This window comes from Symphalangus syndactylus, chromosome 4, assembly GCF_028878055.3.
Source record: "Symphalangus syndactylus isolate Jambi chromosome 4, NHGRI_mSymSyn1-v2.1_pri, whole genome shotgun sequence".
Taxonomy (NCBI): Eukaryota; Metazoa; Chordata; class Mammalia; order Primates; family Hylobatidae; genus Symphalangus; species Symphalangus syndactylus.
Genome location: NC_072426.2, coordinates 124,223,070 through 124,238,057, shown reverse-complemented (window position 1 = coordinate 124,238,057; position 14,988 = coordinate 124,223,070). Strand labels below are relative to the sequence as shown.

Below are 14,988 nucleotides of genomic sequence, written 5' to 3'. Positions count from 1 at the left end.
ACTGTAGCCTTGAAGTCCTGGACTCACATGACTCTCCCGCCTTGGCCTCCCAGAAGTGCTGGGATTACAGGCATGAGCCACCACACCTAACCCATTTAGTGCTTTTATAACTTTTATTTTAGACTCATTTTATGACTTCAGTTTTACATTTAAATCTTAGACTCATTTGGAAATTTTTTTATGGTATGAGGGATTGATTGATTTTTTTTTTCCCCCAGATATTTGAATATAGCTATCCCTGAACTTATTTTTTTTTGAGACAGGGTCTTGCACTGTCACCCAGGCTGGAGTGCAGTGGTGTGATCATAGCTCACTGTAGTCTTGAACTCCTGGGCTCAAGCAATCTTCCCACCTCAGCCTCCTGAGTACTAGGGCTACAGGTACCCACCACCATGCCCGGGTAATTTTTTTTTTTTTTTTTTTGAATATGGAGACAGAGTCTGGCTGTGTTGCCAGACTGGTCTCAACCTCCAGGCCTCAAGTGATCCTCCTGTCTTAGCCTCCCAAAGTTTTGGGGTTATAGGTGTGAACCACCATGCCCAGCCACTAACCTTTTGATTAAATGATCTTTGTTCTGTTTACATGTCACTTTTATCATATAATAATATATAAATATAGATATGTAATTATAAAATTATAAAATTTATAATAACAATAACTACCACCATCAGCCAGGAATTATTAATAATAAGCACCTTATTCATATAAGTGCCTTTTTTAAACCTTTTTATGAGTGATATCTGTAGATTGGTTAATGGTATTGTAAATGTTAATTTCCTGGTTTAAATGACTGTACTATGATTATGTAGTATATATACATTGGGGAAGCTGGATGAAGAATATAAAGGAATTCTGTACTTTTTTTGAATGTTTGAAATTATTTCAAAATAAAAAGTTACAGACAATATTAGGAAATAATACAAACAAAACCAAAACAGCTATATTAAAGTTCTTATTTGAATTATGTATTTTTAAAATTTATAAACAATATATTTATGGACAATATAATCTAATTCAACCAGCTTAAATAGAATGGAATATTTCATAGTATAATAGATAGCTTATAGCATTTATCCAGGAGGACTAGGGAACCAAGCACATATACTTTTTAGCTAGGGCCATGTAACTAGGAGAATTGACTCCATCACAAGGAGAGACTGTTTTAGCAAAATCCCAGCTGTCATCTCCTAACACTGCTTGGTAGTGATGATACAAAGCATTGTATGCTGAAATCTCTGCCAGAGCTTTCTGAGAAAGATGAAATGTCTTTATCACTGTGCTTGCCAGGAGTTCTTGTCTCTCTGCATGCAGGTACTGATCCTCACATTGTTCATTTCCATTTTTTTCAGTCTCATGCCTGTGTATATTTTTGTCAGAACCTGGGATACATGTTGTTGATCCTGCCGAATGGAATTTTAATTTATTTCCTAGTTTTGAACCTTCCTTGCTTTCCTGGACTAAACTCCACTTGGTCATGTCTGTTATTCTTTATAAGCCATTGGATTTATTTTTATTTTTATTTTTTTTTGAGATGGAGTCTTGGTCTGTTGCCCAGGCTGGAGCTCAATGGCATGATCTCGACTCACTGCAATCTCTGCCTCCCAGGTTTAAGTGATTCTCCTGCCTCAGGCTTCCAAGTAACCGGGACTACAGGCGCATGCCACCATGCCTGGCTAAGTTTTTGTATATATATATTTTTTTGAGATGGAGTCTCGCTCAGTTGCCCAGGCTGGAGTGCAGTGGCACAGTCTCACCTCACTGCAATCTCTGCCGCTCAGGTTCAAGTGATTCTCCTGCCTCAGCCTCCTGAGTAGCTGGTATTACAGGCGCATGCCACCACGCCCGGCTAATTTTTGTATTTTTAGTAGAGACGGGGTTTCACCATGTTGACCAGGCTGGTCTTGAACTCCTGACCTCAGGTGGTCTGCCTGCCTCGGCCCTCCAAAGTGCTGGGATTACAGGCATGAGCCACCGTGCCTGGCCGTTTCTTCTAGTTTTTTAGTAGAGGCAGGGTTTCACCATGTTAGCCAGGATGGTCTTGATCTCCTGACCTCGTGATCCACCCTCCTTGGCCTCCCAAAGTGCTGGGATTACAGGCATGAGCCACCACACCCTGCTGGATTTGTTTTTTAAAGTTCACTTTCTTCTACTTCTTGCATACCTTTTGGGTATGCAGTTTGGAAATGCGTAATGAAAAATCAAGTAGGTGAATCATGTGTGTAACTATTTCTGACAGAGATCTTTAAAAAATCTAGTTGAGTTCATTGTAGATTCTGGATATTAGCCCTTTGTCAGATGAGTAGGTTGCAAAAATTTTCTCCCATTCTGTAGGTTGCCTGTTCACTCTGATGGTAGTTTCTTTTGCTGTGCAGAAGCTCTTTAGTTTAATTAGATCCCATTTGTCAATTTTGGCTTTTGTTGCCATTGCTTTTGGTGTTTTAGACATGAAGTCCTTGCCCACGCCTATGTCCTGAATGGTATTGCCTAGGTTTTCTTGTAGGATTTTAATGGTTTTAGGTCTAACATTTAAGTCTTTAATCCATCTTGAATTAATTTTTGTATAAGGTGTAAGAAAGGGATCCAGTTTCAGCTTTGTAGATATGGCTAGCCAGTTTTCCCAGCACCATTTATTAAATAGGGAATCCTTTCCCCATTTCTTGTTTTTGTCAGGTTTGTCAAAGATCAAATAGTTGTAGATATGCAGCATCATTTCTGAGGGCTCTGTTCTGTTCCATTGATCTATGTCTCTGTTGTGGTACCAGTACCATGCTGTTTTGGTTACTGTAGCCTTGTAGTATAGTTTGAAGTCAGGTAGCGTGATGCCCCCAGCTTTGTTCTTTTGGCTTAGGATTGACTTGGTGATGCGGGCTCTTTTTTGGTTCCATATGAACTTTAAAGTAGTTTTTTCCAATTCTGTGAAGAAAGTCATTGGTAGCTTGATGGGGATGGCATTGAATCTATAAATTACCTTGGGCAGTATGGCCATTTTTACGATATTGATTCTTCCAACCATGAGCATGGAATGTTCTTCCATTTGTTTGTATCCTCTTTTATTTCATTGAGCAGTGGTTTGTAGTTCTCCTTGAAGAGGTCCTTCACATCCCTTGTAAATTGGATTCCTAGGTATTTTATTCTCTTTGAAGCAATTGTGAATGGGAGTTCACTCATGATTTGGCTCTCTGTTTGTCTGTGATTGGTGTACAAGAATGCTTGTGATTTTTGTACATTGATTTTGTATCCTGAGACTTTGCTGAAGTTGCTAATCAGCTTAGGGAGATTTTGGGCTGAGACGATGGGGTTTTCTAGATATACAATCATGTCACCTGCATTAAGAAAATGTGGCACATATACACCATGGAATACTATGCAGCCATAAAAAATGATGAGTTCATGTCCTTTGTAGGGACATGGATGAAACTGGAAAACATCATTCTCAGTAAACTATCGCAAGGACAAAAACCCAAACACCGCATGTTCTCACTCATAGGTGGGAATTGAACAATGAGAACTCATGGACACAGGAAGGGGAACATCACACTCCGGGGACTGTTGTGGGGTTGGGGGAGGGGGGAGGGACAACATTAGGAGATATACCTAATGCTAAATGAGGAGTTAATGGGTGCAGGAAATCAACATGGCACATGGATACATATGTAACAAACCTGCACATTGTGCACATGTACCCTAAAACCTAAAGTATAATAAAAAAAAAAAAATCTAGTTGATAGCATTATTGTATACCTTAAATGTAGGTATTTTTAAATTTAAAAAAATTATTTAAAAAATCTAGTTAAATGAGATAGCTCAACAAAGGTAATTCTAAAAACATTTTCATTCCTTTACATAATTAGGATTTATTTAAAATTTACAAACCTTCCCTCTGTATGGGGAGGCTCTGGGTGGGATGATAAGGCCCGTATAGCTATAGCGTTCTGATAGTAATATCAGTGAAATACATTTTCTTGATTACTGACTTTGGATGTGTGACTAATTATATGTAAGTTATACTGATTATCGACAGAGGAGAGGTAAAATGAATAGGCTTAATAAACCCAAAATTTGACTAATGTAAACTCCAATGTGTGACCACTCTGAGCCTTTTTCAGCTTTTTCAGTTTTACCATGAGCTCATAACTTGTTTGGGTAACAAAGGACCTTTAGATTATTCAGTGTAGTTCACAGATTTGATACTTCATAAATGAAATACTGAATGAGAAGCAATTGTAGAGCTGATTTAGATCTTTATTGGTAGGTAGCAGGTTAGTAGATAGCAATTTACCTAAGACATCCTGTATTTGTTTTTGTTGAAAAATATTTTAATTTTTCTATTCTCTTACTTGACTTTGCTGTCTAAATTTGGAGATTACTTCAGAAACTTCAGTTTTTTGAGCTGCATGTTTTTTAATAAACCTTTTGTTATGGAGGAAGAATGTGAGTAGTTATTGTTAATCTAATGTTTAGGAACATGCTATAGTGATATTGAGGATACTAATGCTTTTAATGTTTTTTTTTTTTTTTTCTTGTAAGTTGGTAGGAGGACAGTTTGATCTGGAAATGAATTTCATTATTCAAGAAGGTGAGAGTATTAACTGCATGGTGGACCTACTGGAAAAATGTGACACTACTTGCCAAGCAGAAGTCTGGAGCATGTTTACAGCCATTCTGAAGAAAAGCATACGGAATCTTCAAGTCTGCACTGAAGTAGGCCTTGTTGAAAAAGTGCTTGGGAAAATTGAAAAAGTTGACAATATGATAGCAGGTATGATTTTTTCTATAGTACAATGTATGCAAAGAAATAAAGTTTGATTTTTAAATACATATTTTTCTTATTCCATTTAGCAATATTTAAGAAATATTTGAGCATGTAGCATGCACTTAGAACTTTAGTGTCCAAGCCCTTAAATAAGCACAGTTTATTTTAAATATTTGAGAAATATAACTAGCTGAGTTATTTTATTGTTTTCTTTGTTTCCAGATCTTTTAGTTGACATGTTAGGAGTGCTGGCTAGCTATAATTTGACGGTTCGCGAGCTAAAGCTTTTCTTCAGTAAACTTCAAGGAGATAAAGGACAATGGGTAAAAAAACTTAAGTACTCTTTGGTATTTTAAAGTATCCTCCTCCCAAACACATTAGTAGCTTGTAAAGTAACTGATATTATTATACATGGGATAATTGTCAAATTGAATAGATTAATTAAAATAGCATTGAGATCCCTATGGCTATTCATGCCATACTTGGACACTAAAAGTATGCACCAAGATAATGGTGTTTCAGGCAAACTGATAATTTAATTCTTCTTCAAATTGTTGTTCTTTAAATGTACATTTAATATTTATTAGAAAAAAGATAAATAGTACCTACCTTTTCTTTTTGATCTAGTTTTATCTGAGTGCCTTAAACTTGAGTAACTCACTGTGTGAACAAAAACTCTGCAGTTAATTGGATCTACCCTCTTGAGATGCAACTTAGTAGTCATTTGCAATGGGTAGTGATGGGGGTGAACTTATTTTGAACCCCAGGTGCCTTATCAAACTGTTTCTTCCACCATATAGTTATCTGTCCCATTGAGGAGAAGTAGTAAATATTTTATCCATTTTTGTTGCATTTCCAATCTTATTTTAGTGCCCTTTAGAGATCATTGCCCACAGCAACAGCTCAGCCAGCTGATCCTTACTGTAGCTTTCATTAAATGTATCTAAAACTCTGCCCTACAATTACTCTTTTTCGTTATGTTAAAATTTAGATTCTTCAGCATATTTCTCTCAAACTCCAGTTTACTGTCTAATTTTAGAGTTTTTTATTAATTTTCATTGAATTTGATTATATTTCTGGTTCTAGCTTACCTTGTGTTTATCTTCTTAGAGTTTTTGCTTCTGTGGGGGTATAAGATAATTGTCACAAAATTTGGAAACATTTTAGTCATTGTTTCTTCAAATACTGTCTTCTTGTCCCCCCTTCCCATCTTTTCTGAGACTCCAATTACAGATATATTAGACCTCTTGATACTGTCTCACGGGTTACTGAGATCTGTTAACTCTTTTTTTTAGTCTTTTTGTGCTTTATTTTAGATTGTTTTTATTGCTATAGTCTCAAGTTAACTGATCTTTTCTTTAGCAGTGTGTTAATTCCATCCACTGAAATTTCAGATAGTATATTTTTCTTTTTGTAAATTTTTTTTTTTTTTAAGACAGAGTCTCGCTCTGTTGCCCAGCTTGGAGTGCAGTGGTGTGATCTCAGTTCACTGCAACCTCCACCTCCTGGGTTCAAGCAATTCTTCTGCCTCAGCCTCCTGAGTTGCCGGTATTACAGGTGCACACCACCACGCCTGGCTAACTTTTCTATTTTTAGTAGAGACAGGGTTTCACAATGTTGGTCAGGATGGTCTCGAGCTCCTGACCTTGTGATCCACCCGTCTTGGCCCCCTAAACTGCTGGGATTACAGGCATGAGCCACCACGCCCAGTCTCTTTCTGTAAATTCTATTTCGTTCTTTAAAATATTTTCCATTTTTTCCCTCATTTAATTCCTTTAAATCCTTGACAATATTTAGCATATTAATAGTTGCTTTAATGCTCTTGTTTTTTCATTCTAGAATGTCATTTTCTAGGTCAGTTTTTTACTCATTGATTTTGCTCCTTTATGTAGGTCACATTTTTCTGCTGCTTATGGCTACTGAATTTAGACAATATATCAGACAGCAAATTTTATGTTGCTGAGTGTTGGATTTTGTCATATTCCTTTTAAGATCGTTAGACTGTTTTTGCAGGCAGATAAGTTATTTGTGGATCAACTTTATCCTTTAAAACTAGTTAAAAATTTTTTTTTTCAATAAGGTTTAGGGTGGCTGTTACGCTACGGCTAGTTTAGTCTTACTATTCAGGCATGTCTCTTAGAGAGTCTCTATTGAATAACTTCTCAAGTCTCAGACATAGGACAGGAGGTAGCAAGACTGTGGTCGCTCCGAAGTGTCTAGTAGGGTCTCAACAATTCCTAACTCTATATTAGTTCTGGGAATTCTTTAACTTAAAGCTCTTCCTATCTTAGCCCCACCATGTTGAGTTTTATCATAAGCATGATCAGTCTGGTATTAAGCCAAAGAGTCAATGCAGATTTCTGGAGCTTCTTGTCTGTTCAGTTCTTTTCTCCCTAGTATTCTGCTCTGAAACTTATATCCACTGTGGACTCCACTTTCTTTCCAACTCACTGAGACTTTCGAGTTCTGTTTGGTTTCCCTGTGCAATGATACAGAAGTTGACTCCAGGTTTAAAGTCATTTTGTTTTCTCAGGGATCACAGTCTTGAGCTACCTCTTCCTCCATACTGAAAACTGTTTTTGTTTGATACATTTTACCCACTTTTCTAGTTGTTTATGGTAGGTTGGTAAGTCCAGGTCCTTTTAATATGTCGTGTCCAGATGAGAAAGTATATATTTGATTTTGGTTTTTATTTATATTCACATTATTTATTCTGAATATGTAACATATTTTTATTATATTCATAAGCATAGAAAATTATAGGTAAGAAAATAGCAAATAATATGAACTAATATTTATTCACAGAGGTAGAAACCCCACAACCAAATGAACACAAAATCATTAATAATTAGAGACATTCACATTAAAACAGTATTGATATGTCACCTTCCATCTGTAGTTTCTCAAGAATTTTAAAGTTGGAAAATGGCAAGTATAGTTTGGGATATAGGGTTATTTTATACTTGGTGCACTTTTCATTAGAATGAACACTAGCAGAGCCGACCTCTAGGGGAGTCTAGTGCTACTTAGTCATGTTAATTATACCTGTATCCAGTGATTTAATAATTCACTTCTGAGTGCATATTTCAAGAAATTCTCACATAGATCCATAAAATACATGAGGATGTTCACTGAAGCATTATTTTTGATGGCAGTGAATGTTAACATGGATGTTCATCATTAAGGGAGTGGACTGGTAAAATGTATAGAAGGTAGATTGTTCTATAACAGAATCAGTGCATAGAGTAATAGGAATAGATGTAAAATATATAGGAAGAAAGCAATGATAAGTATAAGCACATAAAAACCTTTTTTTCTTTTCTTTTTTTTTTTTAAAGACAGGATCTCACTCTCATCCAGGCTGGAGTGCAATGGTGTGATCATGGCTCACTGCATTCTCAGCTTCCTGGGCTCAAGAGATCCTGCCACCTCAGCCTCCCAAGTAGCTGGGACCACGGACGTGCACCACCATGCCAGGCTAATTTTTGCATTTCTTTTAGAGACTGGGTTTCGCCATGTTGTCCAAGCTGGTGTCAAACTCCTGAGCTCAAGCAGTCCTCCAAAAGTGCTAGGATTACAGGTGTGAGCCACCACACTCAGCCCCAAAAATCATTTTTGAAGGAATAATCTACATATAAAAGATTAAACATGTTAATATAGTTGCCTATGGGGAGGGGGAGGAGAATGAGAATAGGTTTAGATGATAAAGGGAAAAAATAACGAACTATTTATAAAATGAGAGCAAGGCCTCGCTCAGATATTCATTACATTTATTTAGTTATTTAATATTAGGCATATTATTTCTATCTTTTGCTGTTATAGCAGTGCGGTGAAAAAATCCCTATATCTAAATCTCTGTCTGCCCTTGTGATGATTACTTTAGCATAGATTTTTACATGTGGAAATATTGCATTGGTGGACGTGAACGTCTTTATGGACTCTTGAAATATGACTACTACATCTTTTTATTTTCCTCTTTCTTTTTCTTTTTCAGACAGAGTCTTGCTCTGTTACCCAGGTTGGAGTGCAGTGGTGCTATCTCCACTCCCTGCAACCTCTGCCTCCTGGTCAAGCAATCCTCCCACCTCAGCCTTCCAAGCAGCTGGGACCACAGGCACTTGCCACCATTCTTGGCTAATTTTTGTATTGTTTTCTAGAGATGGAGTTTCGCAATGTTGCCCAGGCTGGTCTCAAACCCCTAGGCTTAAGCGATCCCTCCACCTTGGCCTCCTAAAGTGTTGAGATTACAGATGTGAGCCACTGTGCCTGGCCTACTAAATTTTTCTCTCAAAGGCTTTCCCAGTACAGTATACACTCCCCCAGCAATGTCTGTCAAGTAAAGTGCTTATCTTAATCTATTCTTTTGCTGACTGATTTATAGGAGAGGAAATTTGGAGAAATGATGTTTCTAGATGGACATGCTATAATACTGTATTTTTATTTTTAACTGCAAAGTTATTTTTGGTTACTTTATTTTACTTTGGAATTTATTTTAAAAAATCACTGTGATTGTAAGTACTTGCTACTATACTTTTACAATTGAGCAGTATGGTTAATTGAAAATTTCTTGTTCACTTAAGAATGAAGCTTTCCACTTAATATTTAGATGAAAGGTTGCCAAACTCTTTTACACAGTTAGTAATTATAATTTATATCATCTATAAAAATAAGATGAAGGCAAACCAGTGGTTTCATTTGTAGTTTACCCTGTTTTGAACTTTTAAATTTTTAACAAGGAGGAATGCCCCACACTTTTCTTATTTGCTTATAAACTGATTAAAATGAGATGGTATGTCTGATTATCTTTTGTTTTTCCTTGTAACGGCAAATGAGATTTTTCATTTTTATTGTTGGTTGTTTCATGTATTAGAGACTTGTGGACCAAGGAAACATTAATCAAATAAACTCAGCGTTGCAGCTTTTATATGAACATGCTATGCATATACATATATTTATATGCTATGCAGTAAAGGTATATTGTAGAATGAAATATGATAGGGAAGTTGAATCCACTCTCAGTTTCAAGGAAGGCTGCGCTGAGAAAGTGACTGTTGAGATGAGCTCTAAAGGCTGGGTAAGATTGACTTGGATAAGAGGGGAGTAGAGGAGCCCTTTTGAGAACATTTTAAGCATAAGGAATAGCTTTTGCTGAGGCCCTGTTGTGGGAAGAAGACTGAGAAAAGGATAAAAATTTAAATTTAAATTTTAAATTTTAAATTTTTTAAATTTTATTTTTCCATAAGTTATTGGGGTACAGGTAGTATTTGGTTACATGAGTAAGTTCTTTAGTGGTGATTTGTGAGATTTTGGTGCACCCATCACCTGAGCAGTGTACACCGCACCATATTTGTAGTCTTTTATCTCTCGCCCCCCTCCCACTCTTACCCCAAGTCCCCAAAGTCCATTGTATCTTTCTTATTTCTTTGCGTCCTCATAGCTTAGTTCCCACATATCAGTGAGAACGTACAATGTTTGGTTTTCCATTCCTGAGTTACTTCATTTAGAATAATAGCTTCCAGTCTTATCCAGTTCACTGCAAATGCTGATAATTCATTTCTTTTAATGGCTGAGGAGTATTCCATCATATATATATACCACAGTTTCTTTATCCACTCGTTGATTGATGGGCATTTGGATTGGTTCCACAATTTTGCAATTGTGAATTGTGCTGCTATAAACATGCATGTGCAAGTATCTTTTTGAAGTACCTTTAACAGTGGAACATAGTAAGCATTATTTAAGTATTTGTTAAATTATTAAGTATTTTAATTTTACAGAGGGGTGGGTGGGGGATTGACGTAGTTTGTATTTTTAAAAGATCATTTTTGGCCGGGTGTGGTGGCTCATGCCTGTAATCCCAGCACTTTGGGAGGCCGAGGCAGGCCAATCACTTCAAGTCAGGAGTTTGAGACCAGTCTGGCCAACGTGGTGAAACCCTGTCTCTACTAAAAATACAAAAAATATAGGCCGGGCACAGTGGCTCACGCCTGTAATCCCAGCACTTTGGGAGGCCCAGGCGGGTGGATCACCTGAGGTTGGTTCGAGACTAGCCTGACCAACATGGAGAAACCCTGTCTCTACTAAAAATACAAAAGTCAGCCGGGTGTGGTGGCGTGCACCTGTAATCCCAGCTACTTGGGAGGCTGAGGCAGGAGAATCGCTTGAATTTGGGAGGTGGAGGTTGCGGTGAGCTGAGATCATGCCATTGCACTCTAGCCTGAGTGACAGAGCGAGACTCCATCTCAAAAGAAAAAAAAAATTAGCTGGGTGTGGTGGCACACATCTGTAATCCCAGCTACTCTGCAGGTGAATCACTTGAATCTGGGAGGCAGAGTTTACGGTGAGCTGAGATTGCGCCACTGCACATGGACTCCAGCCTGGGTGGCAGAGTGAGACTCCATCTCAAAAAAGAAAAGAAAAGATCATTTTTGCTGCAGCTTGGAGAAGAGTTTCAGGTGTCTAATGATACTGGCTCATATTTATTGAATACCTAATCGGCCCTACAGCATTACAAAAACTGGTGTAGAGTACATTATTTCTTTAAGATATTTGAAAATAACTTAAAAATTATTTTCTATGCTTTTAAGCTTGTAGCATTATTCTTGTATATATTAAAGCAAGACTATATTAAAAATGTGTTTTTTTCATCTTATGGTAAATAATGTGGTTAATGAATTGTTAATTATCTTCATAGCCTCCACATGCTGGGAAGTTGCTGTCTGTGTTAAAGCATATGCCTCAGAAGTATGGTCCTGATGCCTTTTTTAACTTTCCAGGAAAAAGTGCTGCAGTAAGTAAATATTAACGAGGAAATCACTCCCAGTTTTTCTTTCCTTTGCTCCCTGAAAGTACAGCCCTGTGAACACCGCTGACAGGTTCTGTGCTAGGTAGAAACTTCTGCTCAACATACTTTAGTCCTTATGACAGTCGTGCATGTTAATTTTTGGAATTGCTTTAGAGGTGAAGAAATAGAGGCTTAAATTAGTTGAGAAAATGCCCAGTCACAGCTTGGGTCAGCAATGGAATAAGAACCTCATTCTTTTAAACATAGCCATGTTGTCTTAAGTAGCTATTTGTGTGTAACACCTTCATGTCTATCTTTGTGAACATCTTTCTCTTGCCTTTCATTACTCTACCTATTTTCTTTTGTACCTGGTGTATGGAATGACAGTGAAGAAATAGAGGCTCTGAAACTTACTACGCAAGTTTTCCTTGACTTGTGAGTTTCCAAATTATGTTGGTCTCAGTGTTCCTGTAAGCTGTTAATCAGTTTATACATAAGACAATTATGTATAATAGTGATATCTGTAATGTTTCATAATGTTATAGAAGCACGTTCTATAATATATATATGTTATTTATGGAAGTTTCTAAAATCTCCTCATTATTACATTGGTCAGTCTGTTACAAGCAAAACAAACTTTTTTTGAGACGGAGTTTTGCTCTTTTTGCCCAGGCTGGAGTGCAGTGGCGCGATCTCGGCTCACTGCAACCTCTGCCTCCTGGTTTCAAGCGATTCTCCTGCCTCAGCCTCCTGAGTAGCTCGGATTACAAGTGCCCACCACCACGCCTGACTAATTTTTGTATTTTTAGTAGAGACGGGGTTTTGCCATGTTGGCCAGGCTTGTCTCGAACTCCTGACCTCAGGTGATCCACCCACCTCAGCCTCCCGAAGTGCTGGGATTACAGGCATGAGTCACCACGCCCGGCCCAAGACAAACTTTTAAAAAAGATATTTCAGTCTATTCTTTTCCTGAGCTTATCTTTCACTCATTTTTTTATGTTAGTTCTCATAAAATCTTATATTAGGTGCTGTGTAGCCTGGCAGTATCTGCAGAAAGATAAGAATATGTTTTAATATGACATTTGTGATATTTAAATGTTATATGCACAATATACAACTTTCTTTGAAAAGTTTTATTGCCCAGTTTTTTCCATTACAGTTTTTCCTTATAGGCCATTTTAGATTTGTAGCTTTTCAGAATAATTTTACTTTCTTATCATAGCCTATCATTGCCTCTAACATTAAAAAAAGTGTTCTTAAGAGATTAACCTTTTTCATGCCTCATGTTATAATTTTATTATTTACAGTTCTGAGATTGCAGTGCATGTATTTATCTTGAAAGTAGGGCAGGTGAGCTGAACAGTTTTTGAAACTTGAAGAGAATAGATGTTTTAAATATGTTCAGTGACTTCCTTTCCTTAAACATAGCTTTTACTGGGAATTTAAAGTAGTCATGAATAAAGTATTTTTGCAAAGCATTTACATCTTTGCTATCATTTTTGGTGAGAGAGAACATGTGTACACACTGAATATATGTTTTTCTCCTAAAATTTTTTTTTTTTCAGTCTGTGAGTTGTAATTATTCTTTTCCTTTTTTCTTAATTCAACGTTCATTTTAAATCAGCCTCTTGAAGTCTCAATAGTGTTATTACTGAAGTTTGGCTCTATGATGTCTTTCATGTTTTATGTCATATCTAATACATATAAAAGAATATATGTATATATTATATGTATACATAAATGCATATGTAAGTTACAATAAAACAGAAGCTTGTATAGTTTGAATTTTTTACAAAACAGCTTTATTGAGATATAATCCACATACCACACAATTAACTCATTTAAAGTATATAGTATAGTAGGTAAATGTGTTCACAGAGTTGTCAACCATCACCACGGTCAATTTTGGGACATTCTCATCACACCCAAAAGAAACCCCATACTGATTAGCAGCCACTCCCCATATTCCCCAGCCCTATTCTGGACCATTCATGTTAGTGGAATCATACAACATGTGGTCTTTTGTGACTGGCTTTTTTCACTTATCATAATGTTTTCAAGGTCCATCCGTGGTACAGCATGTATTAGTACTTCATTCCTTTTTATGGCTGGTATTGTATTGTATGGATATACCATACTTTATTTAATCATTTGTCAACTAGGGAATATTTGGAATTTTCACTTTTTGGGCTATTATGAATAATACTGCTATGGACATTAGTATACAGTTTTATGTGTGGACATATGTTTTAATTTGTCCCAATCTCTAGATTGGGTCATATGGTCTTTGTTTAACATTTTGATGAACTTCCAGACTGTTTTCCAAAGTAGCTGTAACATTTTACGATCCCACAGCAATGTATAAGGGTCAAATTTCTCTACATCCTTGCTAAGATGGTTAATGTCTATTTTTGTTTGTTTGTGAGATGGAGTCTTGCTCTGTCACCCAGGCTGGAATGCAGTGGTGTGATCTTGGCTCCCTGCAACCTCCGCCTCCCCGGTTCAAGCAATTCTTGTGTCTCAGCTTCCCGAGTAGCTGGGATTACAGATGCGTACCACCATGCCCAGCTAATTTTTGTATTTTTTAGTAGAGACAGGGTTTCACCACGTTGGCCAGGCTGGTCTTGAACTCCTGACCTGAAGTGATCCACCTGCCTCAGCCTCCCAAAGTGCTGGGATTATAGGCATGAGCCACCGTGCCCGGCCAGTATCTGTCTTTGTGATTGTATTAGTAGCTATCCTAGTTGGTATGAAGTGGTATCTCATTGTAGTTTTGATTTGCAGTTTTGATTTCCTTTATGACTAATGATATTGAGCATCTTTTTATATTTTTATTGGCTATTTGTATATCTTCTTTGGAGACATGTATATTTAGATCTTTTGCCCATTTTAAAGCTTTACTTGTCCTTTTATTATTGAGTTATAAGAGTACTTTATATATTTTGGTTACAAGTCCTTTATCAGGTATTCAGTTTGCAAATGTTTACTTCCATTCTTGTGGCTTGTCTTTTCACTTTTTTGATGGTGTTCCTTAAAGCACAGGTTTTAATTTTAATAAAGTCCAATGTATATATTTTTTCTTTTGTCAATTGTCTTTTTGGTGACATAATAAGAAGGATTTGCCTAACCAAAGGACACTAGGGCCTTATGCTAATACCACAGTCTTCATCACTGTTGCTTTATATTAATGGTAGGTTTTCAAATTGGTAGTATGAGTCCTCTAACTTTGTTCTTCGTTTTTTTTTTTGAGACGGAGTTTTGTTCTTGTCGCCCCGGCTGGAGTGCAATGGCGCAATCTCGGCTCACTGCAACCTCTGCCTCCTGGGTTCAAGCAATTCTCCTGCCTCAGCCTCCTGAGTAGCTGAGATTACAGGCAACCCCCACCATGCCTGGCTAATTTTTGTATTTTTTTATTAGAGACAGGGTTTCACCATGTCAGCCAGGCTGGTCT

General features: G+C 37.0%; 1 protein-coding gene across 6 annotated transcripts in view; it reads left to right on the top strand.

The window, feature by feature from the left end:
• The window catches only part of LRBA (LPS responsive beige-like anchor protein), a 786,161-nt gene that overhangs the window by 85,600 nt on the left and 685,573 nt on the right, over nt 1-14,988 (top strand). For all 6 annotated transcript variants that reach the window (XM_055276087.2, XM_063638262.1, XM_055276088.2 and 3 more), the window contains exons 3-5: nt 4,528-4,759; nt 4,976-5,076; nt 11,448-11,543. In XM_055276087.2, the coding sequence (XP_055132062.1) occupies nt 4,528-4,759; nt 4,976-5,076; nt 11,448-11,543 (429 nt within the window). The remainder of the gene's footprint in view (nt 1-4,527; nt 4,760-4,975; nt 5,077-11,447; nt 11,544-14,988) is intronic.